At 34.0% G+C, this 18,049-nt stretch overlaps 1 protein-coding gene across 2 annotated transcripts in view; it reads right to left on the reverse strand.

Annotated features, from left to right (window-relative positions):
- LOC150092487 (leucine-rich repeat-containing protein 42-like) overlaps nt 1–18,049 on the reverse strand; it is a 141,081-nt gene that overhangs the window by 45,291 nt on the left and 77,741 nt on the right. For both annotated transcript variants that reach the window (XM_090414440.1, XM_090414439.1), the window contains exon 4: nt 6,751–6,869. In XM_090414440.1, coding sequence (XP_090270566.1) covers nt 6,751–6,869 — 119 coding nt within the window. The remainder of the gene's footprint in view (nt 1–6,750; nt 6,870–18,049) is intronic.

Consider the following 18,049-nt stretch of genomic DNA (forward strand, 5'->3'; position numbering starts at 1 on the left):
TAAACTTCAGGTGGTGAATGTGGTAACGCAGAGGACTGCTGCAATACTGAGAAGGACATTGACCATCAGAGATAGAAGAGATGTGGCTCCATTGTATAAGGTCCTAATCACACTACAGATGGATTATTGTTCTCAGATTTGGTTTCCAAGATTTGAAGGGGATAAGTTAACCTTGGAGTACTTGAAACTTGAACAAGGGTAATTTATCCCCTTCAAATCTTGGGTGCAAAGACATCATCATCAAATTCCTGCCATGTACCCTCAAGGGGTGTACAGGATATGATAGTACTACATGAAAAATTTATATCTTTACTAACTTCCTATCTACAATTTTCTTCCAAATCAGTCTGTTACTTGTCAAGACTCCAACATTATCAGATCTTATATTTCTATCGTCTAAGGCACTTTGTACCGTATCAATCCACCTATATCTTGGTCTTCCTCTGGGTCGTTTTGCTGCCAACCTGGCAGAGAACACTTGCTTTGCTAATATTTCCTCGCTCATTCTGTTTAAGTGACCATACCACCTGAGATTAGCTCTGCTAACGCATTCCTGGATGCTGACAATGTCAAGTTCTTTCCTAATATCCTCGTTTTTAATATGATATTGCCATTGATGCCATTTGTTCACGCCTCTAATCTTTCTCAGGACTCTGATATCTGCGGTCTCTAGTCTTTGGTCGAGTGTTTTACTTCCGACCCAGCTCTCAGATTCATAAGTTAAAACTAGTTTGAACACTGTCTTGTGTACAGCTAATTTAGTGTTCCGACTAATTTCTCTCTTATTCCATATGAATTTATTCAATTGACTTCCCACCATACCAGCTTTGCTGATTCTGTTGTCTATTTCTATATTTAATTTACCATCTTCAGTAAAAATCGTGCCTAAGTAGCTGAAATGTTTTACTTGTTCCACAGGTTCTCCATTCACAACACAGTGGACATTTTCAATGAGTCTGCCTATTTTCATTGTCTTTGTCTATTTATTGCTGACCTTCATACCATATCTATTACAACAACTATTCAATTTAGTCAGAGAATCTTGCAGACTTGTAGCGGATTTATTTAGAAGTATAACATCATCCGCATAAAGCAAAGAGCTGACATTAACATCTCCAATTTTGATATCATGTTTAATACCACTTTCCTTCGTAATGTGATCCATATAGATAATGAATAACAGAGGGGATAATGTACATCCTTGTCTCACACCAGATTTAACATTAAACCATCTTCCTGTACTTCCTTCAATTCTAACTGCTGATTTACAACTCAAATAAAGACTAAGTATTGCTTGATACAATGCCCCATTGACATCATATAACTGCAGCGTATTGAATAGCTTCTCTCTTGGCACCTTGTCATATGCCTTTTCCAAATCGACAAAACTTAAATACAGATCTTTGTTATATTCCCATGCTTTCTCGACTATTTGTCGTAAAGTGAAGATCTGATCCTGACAGCCTCTATTTGGCCTGAATCCAGCTTGTTCTTCACCAAGCTTTTCTTCCACAATTCTTCACCAAGCTTTTCTTCCACAATTCTTCTCAACTATTTCTCAAGTATACTTGCATAGATCTTACCAGGAACACTCAGTAGGGAAATACCTCTGTAATTCTCACATTCATTTTATTTCCCTTTTTATATATGGGTACCATAAGAGCTCTACTGCAATCATCGGGAATTCGTCCCTCTGTCCAGGCTTTCTGAACTATGCAGTGCAGCCACTGTAAGACTTTTATACCACCATACTTCAGCATTTCTGGTCGAATATCATCTACTCCTGCTGCCTTTCCACATTTCAAGCCTTTGATGGCTTTTTCTACTTCAAGTATGAATATGTATTCCTGACTGCATGCCTGGTCAGTGGTTTTTATCACTATGCTGTCATCACTGCTTGTTTCATTTAGCAGTTTTTCAAAGTAATTACTCCATACTTCGAGGATATCTTTTTCTCTTGTTTTCATGTCACCTTTATCATCTCTAACTCCTTTTACAGCACTCTTTCCTCCATTCCTAAGCTTCTTCAACAACCTCCAGAATATTTTGCCACCTTCTTGATATTTATTTTCTATATTCTTGCCAAAGTCCTCCCATGACTTTTGTTTAGCTAGTTTTACACAGTGTTTCGCTTTCTTACATTTGTCTCTGTATTCTCTAAGAGCCAAAGCTGACTTATTTGCCAGGAACTTTTGATATGATTTCTTCTTTTCCTTCACTGCCTCTTTAACTTCCTGTGTCCATCATGTTGTTCTGATTTTTCTATCCTTGCAGACCACCTCACTACATGCCTCTCTGGCTGAATCAATCAGGGTTTTCTTCAAAGCTGGCCACTGAATCTCCAAGGTTTGGTTCCTGTTCTCAAACTCTTTCATTGTTTCTTCAATAATCTTTGTATATGTTAGTCTACAGTTCACATCTGAGAGATATTTATCCACAATCGAGTAATAAAAGATGGTTGTTATACATATCGTTTTTAGTAGATTTCTGTATGAAATTAAGCAATTTAAATTTAATTGATATTTTAAGTTCAATAAAAACTTTCCAACAATACTTACTTTTATTAAAGAAATAAAATGACTGCGAATTTAGACATCTCCCATATTTATTAAAATTTTTTGAACAAAATCAAGAAATGCTTCGCTATGATTTAAAAGAATTTATTCGTGAAATAGAATTAGTTGAAGAAATAAATTCAAGATTTAAAGATTTTAATAAAACTGAAATGATTGTATCTTTTATAAATAATCCAATTCAAGAAAACTTGAATATCACAGAAATTTTAAATAAAATTAGTGGACTGTTTGATATAAACCAAGCTGAAGTAGAACTTGAGATATAAACATTCAGAATAGTTTACATTTAAAGTCAATAAACAGTGAAGTCATTTGGAAGTATGCACATGAAAAATTCCTAATATTAACTGATATTGCGTGAAAAATTCTGTCGTGTTTCGGATCGACATACTTGTTAGAATCCGGTTTTTCAAATATGACGTCATAAAAAATCAATTAAGAAACCAAATTACAAATGATCATTTGGATGATTGTCTGCGATTGGCCACTTCTTCATATCAACTTGACTATGAAAATATTGCAAGTCCATCCTATGCCAAATTTCACATTAACTTTTTTTTTTTTTTTTTTTTTTTTTTTTTTTTTTTTTTTAATCAACCAGCATTTCCTGTAACTTTGTGAATTTGTATTCAATCGTTGTTTTTCCTAACTTTGGTTTTCCAAAATAGAGAAATAAATATTTTATTCCAATATATATATATATATATATTTTTTTTTTTTGTTGTATTAAAATAATTAAAAGTGATAAATAAATTTTTAAATACAATTAAAGTTAAAGTTAAAATTAAAGCAATAAAGTTTTTAGTTGTGTATTTTTTTTAGTTGTTTATTTGTGCGTAATCAAATACCAGGTTGGGGGAACGTAATCTATATAAGAGAATAGATCACCGAATAACTTATAAGAGAGTAGATCGCCGAATAACTTTTTATAGAAAAGTAGCTCGCATAGTAAAAAAGGTTGAACACCCCTGCACTATGGTATAATCATAAAAGGAAACTATCATTAGATAGATACAGTAAAACCCCTTTTTTACACTTTTCAGGGGACTGATGGAAAAAAGTGTAAATAGCAGGAAATGTAAAAAAACATTAAAAAAAAAGGCTAAAAGATGACTTACTGCTAGTATGCGAGTCTATATACCCAATTACAAAATTTAATAACTGAAAATAAATGAATTTACAATTACTTACATTTATCTATTTAAAAAAAATCTTTAATTGTTGATTGGTTTTGCTTTTCGTTTTTTTTTTTTGACATAGAGCCAGATTGCTTTGCATTGAGTTCAATGCTTGACCTGTTTTTTACTATCGTGTTCAAAGTGGACACGGAGAGTCCAAGATCCTTTGCTAAATGCACACGTGTTCTGGCATGGCAATCTACACGTCGCAGAATTGCCATCTTTTCTTCTATAGAAATACATTTTCTGTCTTTTTTCTCCATGTTACTAACATGGATAATCCCCTACCGCAACTTGAAAGCAACTTTCACATGCTAAATTACATAGTATGAATTGATATTGCAGAATTTCTGCTATGATTGAAAAATCACGGTATTGCTCATCACTACATTACTGCTGCAAGCATGCAGGTCACTGTGATGGCGGAAACGAAACTACAGCTGAAAGCAACAGTATCTGGGAACAGAAATGCGCAGATTTCTGCAGAAATCGATTCGAAAATCAGTATTGCCACCTGAAAAAAAAAACGCAAATCACGTCTACATCAAGTTGTTAATGGTGGGAAAACAATATATCACAGGAAAATGTAAATTGCGGGAACGTACAAAACGAGGCTTTACTGTATATACTTGAAAGTTCAAAGATACTTGGCACAGAAACCAACCTGTTTATGTAATGTATAATATTTTTAAGGAAAAATGTTACATATATACAAATAAGCAGTCCTTGACTTATGTAAATTCGGACGTGTGCATATTATCCTGAAAGAACTAGAAAAAAAAAAAAAATCGAGTTATAAATTTTACCATGCATATATACCTCACACACCACCCAATAGATACTATGTGTTGCACGTGTGCACCTTCCTTACTGTTGAAAGCAAATGTACTGTGATAAGTACCCTACCTCAACATATATCTGATAATTATTTTTACCTACACAGAAGTATAATTTTTGAAAAATTGTACTAGGTATATAATGTGTCCTGTTGTATATTTAGAAGTTTTCAAAGGTAAATTGTATGCAGGCAGGTGTTAAAAGGGCCTTTACCATAAATTCCATTAGCTATGTGCTCACATAGCTAAAGGAATTTAGCTATGTGAGAACACTCTTAAATGTGACACTTTGATAACTTAATGCTTTTTCATAATAAAAATTTCTGGATAACATCAATAGAAAGACGGACAAAACAACTGCATGATGGATCCTAATGCCTTGTGGTTGTTGCAAAAATAAAAAGAGAAATATATGACACTTTCAGCCTGCTATCGAACTTTATGAAGAGAAGAAAGCAGTTACTGTTCAGTCCTCTCTTGACAATTTCATAAGGAAGGTTGAATAGTAAAATTAAACAATTTATTTTCTATTTTCTCATACTATTCATACTTTATTATTTTGCATTAATAATTACATACTGAATACTAACTTGTGCATACAGTCTGTGAATGAAACTAACAGAAATAACCCTTAAAACATGTTAATGCACTACTGCATACACATACTGTAAGCAATAGCGTGTGAGTGAGGAATTTAAATCTGACTTACGTAAAATTCGAGCTATGTAAAGTTTGCAGAATGTAACTCTTATGTAAGTCAGTAACTGGCTGTATTTATAAACTCGAAAACCCCAAATAAGAAAACATTATTTATGATATTTTCTATACCATGAAGAGAAGAAAGCATTTAGAAAGCATGAAGAGAAGAAAGCATTTCTAAACCAAGAAATTTATATAAAAGACACAAATCTATGCCAGTTGCTTACATGAAAGATCTAACATCTCCAAATATTTTGGTCCTTTATCAAACATTCTTCCGGGAAGAGTCAATCTGCGAATCCCCCAACAAGAAGACAATTCATAAATGTCAAATGAAAATTCTACCAAAAAAAATTGCCATGCCAAATATACACGAGGGCGGTATGAAAAGTTCTTGGCCTCGACCATAGATGGCAACCCAATCGGCACAATTTTTTTTTTCCTAAGTTGGTACATCTATCATAAGTATCCATGTGAAATTGCAAGTCATTCTATCAAGTAGTTTGTTTTATACAGCTGTCTGAAGCAAAGGTGTTGTCTGTAACCCTTGAAATGGATAAAATTAAGTATTGTGCGGTTATAAAATTCTTTGTAAAAGATTTGAAGAATGGCAAAAGAAATTCATTCGAAGTTCATAAAAGTTTATGAGCACTCTTCTCCTTCATTTTCAACAATTAAGAAATGGGCTGCTGAGTTTAAATGTGGCAGTACCAGCCTTGAAGATGATTCACATAAAGGATGTCCAAAAAGTGTAACCATACCAGAAATCATTGATCAAGTGCACGATATAGTATTGGATGACCGGCGAGTCAAAGTGCATGAAATTGCTGAGACTATTTCTTCTAATCAAGAGGTGATTGCAGCTGTAGAAGGATATTTTGCAGATCTTACTGAGAACCACTACAGGGATGGGATAATGGCACTGGAACATCACTGGAATAAACGTATTAGTCTTAAGGGAGATTAGGTTGAAAAATATAAATTATTTTGAAATTATAAATTTGTTTTTTCATTGTAAGGCCGAGAACTTTTCAGACCACCTTCGTTTATTGATGAATGTGTAACAATGTGCATGGTCGACCATGTAAAGTCCTTCAAGTGAGTACATAACAGACTTGACGCATACGCGAAAAGTCCAGTGTGAATGCATTAAAGAACTGGCGGCAACAGTGCTTGGAGAACACTACACGAGGAAAAGGATGTTACACAGAGCAGAAGTACAGGGAGTAAAAGGTGGAAGAAAAGAAGGCAGTTCAGGAGGTCTAAATAGGACTGTGAATTCTGACTAGCAATTGTTTGTGTAGCATCCACTCATAAGTTAAAAATAAAGATTTTTTTATTGTGATAGTTTGACTCTCACAAATATCAACCCTTCATTTCAATCACATTGAGCTTATATTTTAAACTGATCAAGTTATACAAAATTTATATAAAAGACACAAATCTATGCCAGTTGCTTACATGAAAGATCTAACATCTCCAAATATTTTGGTCCTTTATCAAACATTCTTCTGGGAAGAGTCAATCTGCGAATCCCCCAATTAGAAAGTGAATTTCTCCTTAGACTTAGTTGCTTTAGGCTATAATAAAAGAATTGCAATAAACATGAGACTTGACATCAATACAAATTTATCAACTGTGAAACAAAGATGACTGCCTCCTAGGAAAGGTTGTCAACTTATTATCCATTAAGGCTGAAGTAATGAAGAAGGGATTTTTGATTATTTTTTACTTATTATAATAGATGAGAACTCGAGGTGGTCAGGGACTCATCATGAGAGACCACATATTACTGATTGACACCTGTCATACCCTTATAAAATTCGATGTAGCTTAGAATTAATTAAAATGAAAAGCCAAACAGCTAGTTTTCTGGCAACTTAATAGCTATTAAAGGGAAAATCCTATGTTTTTATATAGCCAGTAAGTGAAACTCAAGATCGAGAACTACGATCTATGAGTTTCAATGCCGAAACCTATCGGCGAAGGCAATTCGAAGCAAAGGTGGAGCAAGCTCCCTCATTATTCTTGATATTCTCTCATAATGTAAAACACAGCTCCTAGGAGATGTAATACTGTCATTACATTATGAGGAGAGGTCACTACCCAGACCAGTTTCAACCTTTTTTGAGATCTCATCAGTGAGTAGGTAGACCTGGAAAATATCAAAGCTTAGTGAAAAGAACTTACATACCTTCACTATACGAATGCCATAAAGGTGTGCTTATATTTTGTAATTAAAATGAAAAGCCAAACGGCTAGTTTTCTGGCAACTTAATAGTTATTAAAGGGATAAAAATCCTATGTTTTTATATAGCCAGTAAGTGAACTCAAGATTGAGAACTACGATCTATGAGTTTCAATGCCGAAAAACTATTGGCGAAGGCAATTCAAAGCAAAGGTGGAGCAAGATCCCTCATTATTCTTGATAATGTAATGACAGTATTACATCTCCTAGGAGCTGTGTTTTACATTATGAGAGAATATCAAGAATAGTGATGGAGCTTGCTCCACTTTTGCTTCGAATCGCCTTCACCGATAATTTTTCGGCATTGAAACTCATAGATCGTATGACCATGGCTGACCATAAGCACCCCACATCTTGCTCTGACCAAGTCGTCCGGCCATCACAATTTGGCATTTGTCAAACTCACTTAAATCAACCGTCTTTCCCATCTGAAGAACAAGAATAACACTGATTAAAAGAGCGCAGCATCAGGTGTTATTTTATTTATAGTGTGTGTGTATGTATATATATATAAATGTTTTTTTTTGCATAATCTGGAAACTTGATTTTGATACCAAATGTGGAACTTTTGGTATCAAAACAGTGCTTTATTTTAAATTAAATTTAAAAAAAAAAAAATATGTAGAAAATATAGTATAACACCATTACATGAAAATACGAATATACATTCCTGGAGATGGAGAAACTACTCGTTGCAATGTTTCCTTTTAATGTTGATAATTCACTATGGCAGGAGTGTTCAACCTGTCGATCGAGCAATTTTTGGTCGATCTCTTGTGTATTCCTCCTTACTTACAAATTTAATTAAAATTGAAAACATAATATATTTAGTTATCATTATTTTGTACTATTTTTAAATCGCTTTAAGTGTATTGCTATTGTTTATTTATTTTTCATTAAAATTGTCAAGTCGGTAATTTTCTTATAAGTCCGGGTAAACGAATTAATTTGGATCACTGGAAATCAAACAGCGAGCCGAGTGAATACGATTATAAGCAAAGTGGAAAAACTTAATTGTAGCTTAAATATTAAATATTCCAAAGCACATTACACTGATTTTTTACTTAGGTTAAGTCCCATGTGAATATTGTAAAAAAATAAACTTTGTTTATCTTTTTAAAACAACTTTCTGATAGACTTCAGAGAGTTGTATATTGGGGAGAAGCATCAGGGAATAGGTTGCAAGTGGAGTCCTACAGGGTTCAGTACCTGGGAAGTTGCTGTTCAATCTTGGTCAGTTATACTGTCTACAGGAATATCTTCCTGACTACAGGAAGATATTCTGTTATTTACAGACGATATAAAGTTTGGGAGGATTGTTAGTAATAGTGCTATGTTTTGGCTCTTCAAGAGGATTTAAATAATTTTCAAAGGGTGGGAAAATGAATTTGGATGTTAGTTTAATGCAACTAAATGTAAAGTTTTGAAATTTAGCACTCACAGATTAGATGCATCATACTCAGTTGGATGATTACAGATAGAAATTTGAAGTTCAGGGGACATATTTCCAAGGTTGTGAAGACATCTCAGAGGATTGCTGCAATATTAGTGAGGACATTGACCCTTAGAGATAAAAGGGTGGTGGTCTCATTGTCTAAAGCTTTGAGCAGACCACATCTGGATTTCTCCGCTGAGATCTGGTCAGTAGGGATTGAAGGGGATAAAGTAATTTTGGAGAGAATACAGAGAAAGATAACAAAAATGATATCAGGATTATACAGTGTTGGTTATGAAGAGACTAAAGGCATGCAAACTATATTGTTTGTATACCTTTTAGATGGATTTGAATGAGCCATTCAAACTGTTGAAAGGCTATTATTGGATTAACACTTCAGAGATTTTTCATGTAGCAAACTTAGAGGAAGGAACAAAACAAGGGTCATCCCTGAAAGTTGCAAAGGAAGTAGTGAGTAAAAAGATAAGAAGTAAATTTTCTGCATGGAGTGTTAAGAACATGGAATGCATTGCTGAAAAGTTTAAGGAATGGTACGATAGACTAACTGGCATTGGCCTTCCACAATGAGTCTTGTGACCCCCATAGATTTGTAGATGATGATAATAAAATTTTTGAATATCAGTATATACTGAACTGAAAGACAAGCACAAACAAATACAACTGAAAATTAAAGATTGTTAAAGAGAAATCATGAGTTTGACTAAAATGATTTCTCTTTAACAATCTTGATTATATGAATATTTAAAAATTTGAACTCCAAGAATTTATTGCCGAGATTAATTAGAAAAATTTTATAATACAGTTTACATTATAAACAAAAGAAAATGGCAATACTCTTTATCTTCTCATTCTTTGACAACCAAGTGCATGGATGTTTGTGATTGTCCTACTAACCAATTACCATATCTACTTCTGTGTCCTGGTACAGTATGACCCTTGATGATTTTGTGCCATAAAAAAAATAATAAAAATAAAATCTCTGAATTGGATGAGAGTTGATGAATGAGAAGAAAATAATTTTTATTGACTATACTCTTGTCTATTACAACTTAATTACATTATCAGTAAAAGAAGAGCATTCTTTTAACGATGCTTTAGGAATGTAAAGTATCCCTAATTCACATTATTTCATTTTTCTGAGTGATAAGTTATTTTTAAGAGCCACAAAACCCAACACATTTATCCATAAAATATAATTTCCTATTAGTGTTCTGGCTTTGTATGGCTTAGTTGTTAACATACCTGCTCTCCAATCAGCAGGCTATAGTTTTAAATCCAATCATAGGCATGAGATGTTTGTGCTTGTGAATTTCAACATCCAGTGTGAGACCACTAACCCAATTACTGAAAGTTAGGCTAAAGTGATTCTTCTAGAGACCAAAAGTTCCACATTTGGTATCAAAATCAAGTTTCCAGATTATGCAAAACACACACACACACACACACACACATACTATAAATAACACCTGATGCTGCGCTCTTTTAATCAGTGTTATTCTTGTTCTTCAGATGGGAAAGACAGTGGATTTAAGCGAGTTTGACAAATGCCAAATTGTGATGGCCGGACAACTTGGTCAGAGTATTTCCAAGACAGCAAGATGTGGGGTGCTTATGGTCAGCCATGGTGAGTTCCTTTAAAAAAGTTGTCCAAGGAGGGGAAAAACCATGAACTGCCAGCAAGGTGTGGGCCAACTATGGCTCATCTCATCAATGCTCTAGGTGAACAAAGGCTCTCCCAGATGGTACGAGCCAACAGGATGGTTCATCTCATCATTTGGGTTTAGTTTAGTTCATGTGATTATTATATTTTAATAATAAAAAAATTATAGTCATACATACTAAAATGAAACATTTTAGAATCCACTTATTAGATCAGTGTTTCTACAAAGTGTGGTACGCATATCCCCAGTGGTACATGAAAGGTCTTCAGTGAGTATGTGGCAATTTTAGGCTATGCATCATTAACGTATGGAATCATTAAGAAAAATTAATTTAAACTCCTACTCAAATTGCGAGTTACTATCACCCTCTGCAACAATTACTACACTGCAGATGCACGAAAAACAAATAGTTTTTTGTGCTTTTCGCGTTTTTCTAAAACAAATAGTTTTATTATGTCACTGAATAAGGTACAAAGATATTTGCAAGCTCTGTAATATATTTCTCAACAAATAGTGCAATTAGAGACAACTGGGATAAAAACAGCACTAACTAATGAATCACATGTGACATATGCCCTCCCACAGAAACTACTGTATAGACTCAAGCAAAACCATATTTTGCACTGGCAACATATCATTTTGTTGGACACCACCGTATCGTGAATGTGTTAAAACTAAAAAATATATAGTGAATTTGTTTCAGATTCTTCTTACATTTTTTTCAGCGTCATTTCAATTTTGAATGTGAAACATATTGAGTGTATTGTGTATTCTGTGTTTAAGTGAATTTGGATAATTTTTGACTTTGATTTTAATTGTGTACTTATTTTTGGATTTTTGATAGACAAATAAAATTTTAAAAGTAAGTACTTTGTAATATTTGGATTTTTATATAATATAAATAATTTACATAACTGGAGTTCGGACGAAATATTAAACATTGTAAAGACTTTGAAATTGCTTAGAGCAGCGGCAAAACATCTGATGTAAATGCAATAGATTTTATTTGTAGAATTAAAAATTCTATCAAAAATAATATACAAGAGAAAAGTGGTCCTGAGTATATGATATATACATATATAAAGTATATGATATATACTTTATCATACAGGGTGTTCGGGATAAATTTGACATATTTATAATTAATTATATTTTTCCGTAAGTTACATGTATTAACACACACTTCTCTTCATTTAAAAGTTTGGACCCTTCTTCATTCTTATACAAGATGTCAGAAAGGATGGATAGCTGGAACCCACCTGAATCATGGAAGAGAATAACTTGTATCATGATGATTCGTGCCCGCCATCAAAATAAGGATATTACGACTGCTGCCCAATGCTCCCTGAATACAGTAAAAACAATCAGGCATGAACTAGAGACTTGCAATGGTGATTACGAGGATGTAGCAAGAAGAAAGATCCCTAGCAGACGATCTGATTGCGTTCGTACAGCAGAATTCCTCGCGAATCTGCAGGAACAGGTGTTGAAGAACCCTGGCATTGGAATTCGGGCTTTGTTCGTGGAGTTGCTAACTGTAGTCAAGCCCTGGATAACAAGGGTAGCCAATGGTAGGCCGTATGTATGGCAGCAGGATTCGGCCCCTTGCCACACCTCTGGGAAAAGTCAAAAATGGTTGTCTGAAAATTTCTACGACTTCACCAGTCCAAATGTTTGGCCTCCAAACTCCCCAGACCTTAACCCCATGGATTATTTTGTATGGGGCGCAGTTGAAAAAGACACCAATCGCACTTCCAGTAATACAAAAGCCCAGTTAATGGATAAAATTAAAACAGTTTTTGCGGCCCTTCCCAGGGAGACTGTAGCATCAGCTTGTTCGAGGTTCCGAAGCAGAATTGAAGCTGTGATCGATGCTAATGGTGGTTATTTTGAGTAAATCTTGTTGATAGTATTGTAATTAACTCTGCCTGTAATGTTTTTTTGTCAATTCATTAAATTTAATAGATACAAAGAAGATTTTCTTTTTCCTTACGAAACTGTCAAATTTATCCCGAACACCCTGTATATATATAATTATATATATATATATATTCCTGTTAGTGTAGCAGTGAGGAAAGAAGTTTTTCCAAGCTTAAACTGATTAAAAATTATTTGCGAACAGCAATGACCCAAGAAAGATTGGTTGGTCTAGCAAGTATATCAATAGAGGCAGACATAGCATATAATTTAAATTTAGAAGAGCTTACTGTTCTAAATTTTTATTGTAATATCCCCATAGAGCAAATATTTAATTATTATTATTATTATGTAATTGTTTTGCATTCATGTTTCTCTTGTAATAAACCCAAAATAGAAATTGGAGATTTTCTTATATTTTTGTCTTGGATGATATTTAATTGTTTGCCTCAGGGCATGATCTAATCTGGCAATGGCCCTGTTTAAATTAGTTATCATTTCCAATAAATAAATTTTATAATAAAATCAATGCATTCATTTAGTACTATTAGTTTTATATGTATATGTGCACACTATATGTAATACATATTCTATTATTAAAATAATTGTGTTTTTCTGAAAATATAATTTCATTAACAAAATAAACTGATAATTATAAACACAAACTATAATTAGCATAATCTAATCAAATACTGTAGTAGATTTATACATCTTATTCTTCCAACACCTTTAACCCATAAGTAGATGCACAATTGAAATATGGTATTATCCCAAACTTGTTTTCACAGCTCATAGCATCAATTAGCTACTTGTAAATAAATACTTAAACATTTTACATAATGAAAATGATTTTTATTACTGTTATTGGCATTCACCCATTTCTAAAGAATTTTAGAAATAATTTTTCCTGCTAAATGCTATGCATTATTTTTTAACCATATTTTTATTCTCATCTTTCTTAACAGGTATCAAAATATTTCTTTTGCATCAATCTTATCAAATACATTTAGCAATTTACATTTTTTTTTCCAATGCCATCTTTTTCATACTTTGTAACTTACAAAAGTCTACTCTCAGTAAACATTCCACAGATCTCAAACCTATTTTAATTACCTGCCTCTGAACTATCTTCTTCATTCCTGCACAACTCAGTGAACAAATGCAAGGCAGTACAAATGTGGCTGAACCAAAGCCAGTTACTGAGGCACAATAACTTCTATATCAACATTTGGCAGTGCATTTGTCAACAGTTAAATCTCTTTGTCTCAAACTATGAAGTTTGTTACCACTCTCCTAATGCTGTCCAACATTCTGAATTGTTGGATTTTCTTTAAAATGCTGATTTCCTCTGGTCTAATTTTCCTATTAGCAAAGTCATCTTCCTCACATATATTAGCATTTGCAATTCCAACTGACTTTCCTTTTTCAACTGTATTGATCCAACAGGTATAGAGGCTAATACATTTGTTATCATCAACTATTTCATACAAAGTGTTCATATGCTTACTAGAATACTAGGTAATACTCATTGGGATTCTAATCCCCATATTGTGAGGAATTTCTTTTTTTTTCTTTTTTTTTGAAGAATTTTATATGTTTTGGTTCTCAGGAAAAATTATGGAAAATTGAAACTGAATGGTTTGCGTAGGAAGACTGTTCTAAAGTAGAGAGGTAAATGGAACGAAAGAGGAGGAAGAGAAGTTGCTGGAGCTGGACAGTGAATGGATACTGATTTACTGCTGGTATATTCAGACTTGAGGGAATGGTGCTTGCCAATTCAGCATTCATGAAAATACCAGTAGAAGCACAAGGCAGAAATTTACTTGAAAAAGTACTTGCTGTCTCATAGCAAGTACAGCAAGTCTGTGAGCAAGGGATTACCAATTAATCAGAATGCCCTCTTCTAAATGGCATCAAGCATTATTAGAGAAATTATACAGGCAAAGTGGATACTAGATTCAACATTATTTCAAAGCCCAATGTTTGTAAAAACTATGAAAGTTTGGTAAGTTGACCTGAGATCCTACTGGAATACAACCATTGGCATCTCAGAGTTGCCTTGGCTTGCACTACTTAAAAGAAATGAGTTAAAATGCTTGGGCAGCACTGATGTCTTTTAAGTAGTGCAAGCTAAGGCAACTCAGGGATGCTGAGGATTGTATTCTCAAAAGCTCACAGGTCAACTTACCAAACTTTCATAGTTTCTACAAACATTCGGCTTTGAAATAATTTTGGATTTAGTATGCCTTTTGCCTATATAATTCACTCAATGTAATTTAACATTGCCAAAATGAAGCCTTATGGCTCTTTCTTTTAGTAATTATTATTAGAGAAATATTTGATGCACCATCCAATAAGTGAGAACAATAACCTAATGCACTGTGGATTTGGGATTTGCATAGGGAGAAACAATGACTGATGGAAAAGGGCCATTGTTTTTGGAGGAAGAGAAAGTCTAGTAGAAAGAAGTGTGCTCCTTCTTGAGTGAAATAAAGAGGATTGTATTTGATGAAGTCCACATGATTCCCTCTCTCCCACTGAAATACAGCATGGTGGTGAGTATGTAAGGTAATGATTATGGAAGATTTTGTAGTTTGGGATATGCGAGCATTACTATTATTAACATCAGACCACAGAGAAAAATACTAAGGAAAGTGATCAGAGCTTAATCCACCTTTACCACGAGTTGCACTACCATGAGTTGCCTCAGACTTACGCTACGTGCAAGCGCAAACTTGACGTACTTGTCTGTTTGCTCACTTGGGAAATAGGATTAAAAACCAAGTTCATATAAAATTACTTGGTATCTTGAATACACACACATAGCTCATCAAACTGTGCTTTAAATTCAAAGTCTCTGCACTCACCACACTGTCAGGCAATGCATTCTCACTCACTCCTTACGCCTTCCTTATACAGCTCTCAGGGATGACCACTTGTTCTCCCCCTCCTTCCATTCTATGAAAATATTTTGTGCATTGCCCAGGTAACAACCCTTACAAATTTAACATCCCCTCTTCTCTTCAAGAGGTTTTGCAAATTGCATTCACTCAATGTCTTCATACCCATATTGTACACTACTTATAACCTTAGTCAATCTTCGCTGATCCTTTCTAATATAAAATCCCCATTGTCATGTCATACTGAAATAAAAAGAATTGCAATGAGAAGGAATGCCATGACATTTAAAAATGATACTAAAAGATAGAAATATTTCTAGCTACCAAATATAAACTAGTGAATACCCTTGTTTTCTCAATTGTTCTCTATGGTGCAGAATCATGGATAGTTGGTAAGAAAGACAAAGAGTCACTTGACAGTTTTGAAATGTAGTGCTGGAGAAGGATGTCGAATGTCTCATGGATGGATAAAAGAACCAATGTCAGTATTCTCAATCAATTAACTATCAAAAAGAGATTGAGTGGCATAGTCATCAAGAAGATACTTTAATATTTTAGTCATATAACATGACGAGATGGTGATAACATTGAGAAGAAAATCATGCAAAAAAAAAAAAAAAAGTAGGAGGTAAATGCAGGAAAGGAAGACCAAGATAGATAGATCAAAATCCAAAGGATCTCGAGACTTTCCTTGGAAGAAGCAACTGCTATGGCAAGAGATAGAAGTATGGAGAAACATTGTTGCCAAGGTCACGAGTCCTCAGGCATGAGGAAATCAATGAAGAAGAAATCATATAAACCAGGTGGCCAAATCTGTGCACAATAATCCATTTTAAGCCTGATCAAAGCCTTATACAATGGAATCATGACCTCTTTATTTTTGCACATTAAGGTCCTCCACATCATTCCCATAACCTTATGTGATGCACAAGTTGTGAACTTTTGCAACATAACCCCTGAACTTCAGGTCATCATCCTGTAAAATTCGATGCGGTGAAATTTAAAATAAATAATTTCCGACATCGATTTTACAGAGATCATAAATCATACGGAAAGAACAAAATTGTACATTACTGTATTTTAACGGACAAATACTGATTGTAAACTTGTAAAGGTAACTGACTAAAAGAATGACATAGAATTGTTCATAAGTTATAAAATATTGTGAAGGTTAAAATTGTACATTACTTTGATTTAATATTAAGTTCTGAAGTAAAATTGTAAGAGTAACAGAATGTTAAAAGTATTTCTGCCTCAAGTTAAGAGGATTAGACAAGATTATGTTGGAGACTTGATAGTGAACAAAAGTATTGATTGTCATTCAGATGTGGAGATTTTGCCTTCAAAACTGAAGGTCAAGACAATGGTGACGTCAGTTATTTATAGAAGATTTGGGGGTCTCCGACCCTAAAAGGAACTTCGGAATCATATAAAAGAGGTATTGAGAACCTGTAAAGGGAGAGACCTGGAGTTTTTTTTGTCTTGCTGCAGTTCGTTGACCCTCTCGGACTTCTGAGATTTCGTAGGAACATGACCCCCCCTAGGCACGGAAAAACCAGGAGAGGCAGATCATTCTACAGAGATGTATTTTCAGTAATGGAATGTGCCATGTGCGACCAGATACGTGGCACCTACAGTAGATCCAGAACCAACAGTGAGCTATGCCACAATTCCCAGAAGAGGACTACATCAGGACGACCGCAAAAAGCCATTCAGTGAAGGATAGTATATAGGAGAGGACAGCAGTCAGCAGGACCGCCACAAATCTTCAAAGCTGGTAGGACTGAATATGTTTCTACGAATTTGTGAGTAGATTCTATTGTATTAACGCTGAGGTAGTGATTAAGAATTGTATGTCCACTGAACGTAGCTTTGTTAAAATAGTTAAAATAGAAATAACTGAGGCTGAGAATTAGCTAGTATATATTTTGAGAAGAATGTTAGCCAAAGATGTAGATTGTAACAGCCAGTAATTGGCTAGATTTTGTAAAGCAAGTCATTTAAGAATTGTGAATAGCAGGTGTAAATTGCAAGGTTACGATTTGAGTTCAAGATAGGCATCAGAAAGAAATTGTTCAATTGTATAGTTGCTTAAGGCAAAATAAACATGCCTTGTTTAAAACTATCGCCTGATCTTTGAGCAATGCACTGTCTCATAAAAATAAGTGAACCTATGTGCTTAAATTAGAGAAATTGCCATGATTGATTAATTAGGAATTATTTTAGCAAGTAATCTATTCTATAAATGTTATAACAAATCTTCTCATGCTATAAAATTAATTCAGGGTGGCGCAGTCGAAAAATAAAAATTTCTCTCAATTACATAGTGTGGGAGATTGTTAACTGTAACCATGAATTGCCTATTTCAGAGGCCTCTTCACTAACAGTGCTCACACTTGTAGGACATATAAAGGATTACAAACAGGGACTAAATTAATCGGCTTCAATTAGAATAAGGTAAAGAGTACTTAACAGAGAGTTTGAAGTTAAAGTAGACATAGGAAGGATAAAGACAAAAAAGTAAAAATAATACAAAGGCGCAGCCGACATAGATATTGAAGAAAATAATTAACATAAC

This window comes from Typopeltis vanoorti, chromosome 25 (genome assembly GCF_054136105.1).
Source record: "Typopeltis vanoorti isolate ZY-2024b chromosome 25, IOZ_Tvanoo_1.0, whole genome shotgun sequence".
Taxonomy (NCBI): Eukaryota; Metazoa; Arthropoda; class Arachnida; order Uropygi; family Thelyphonidae; genus Typopeltis; species Typopeltis vanoorti.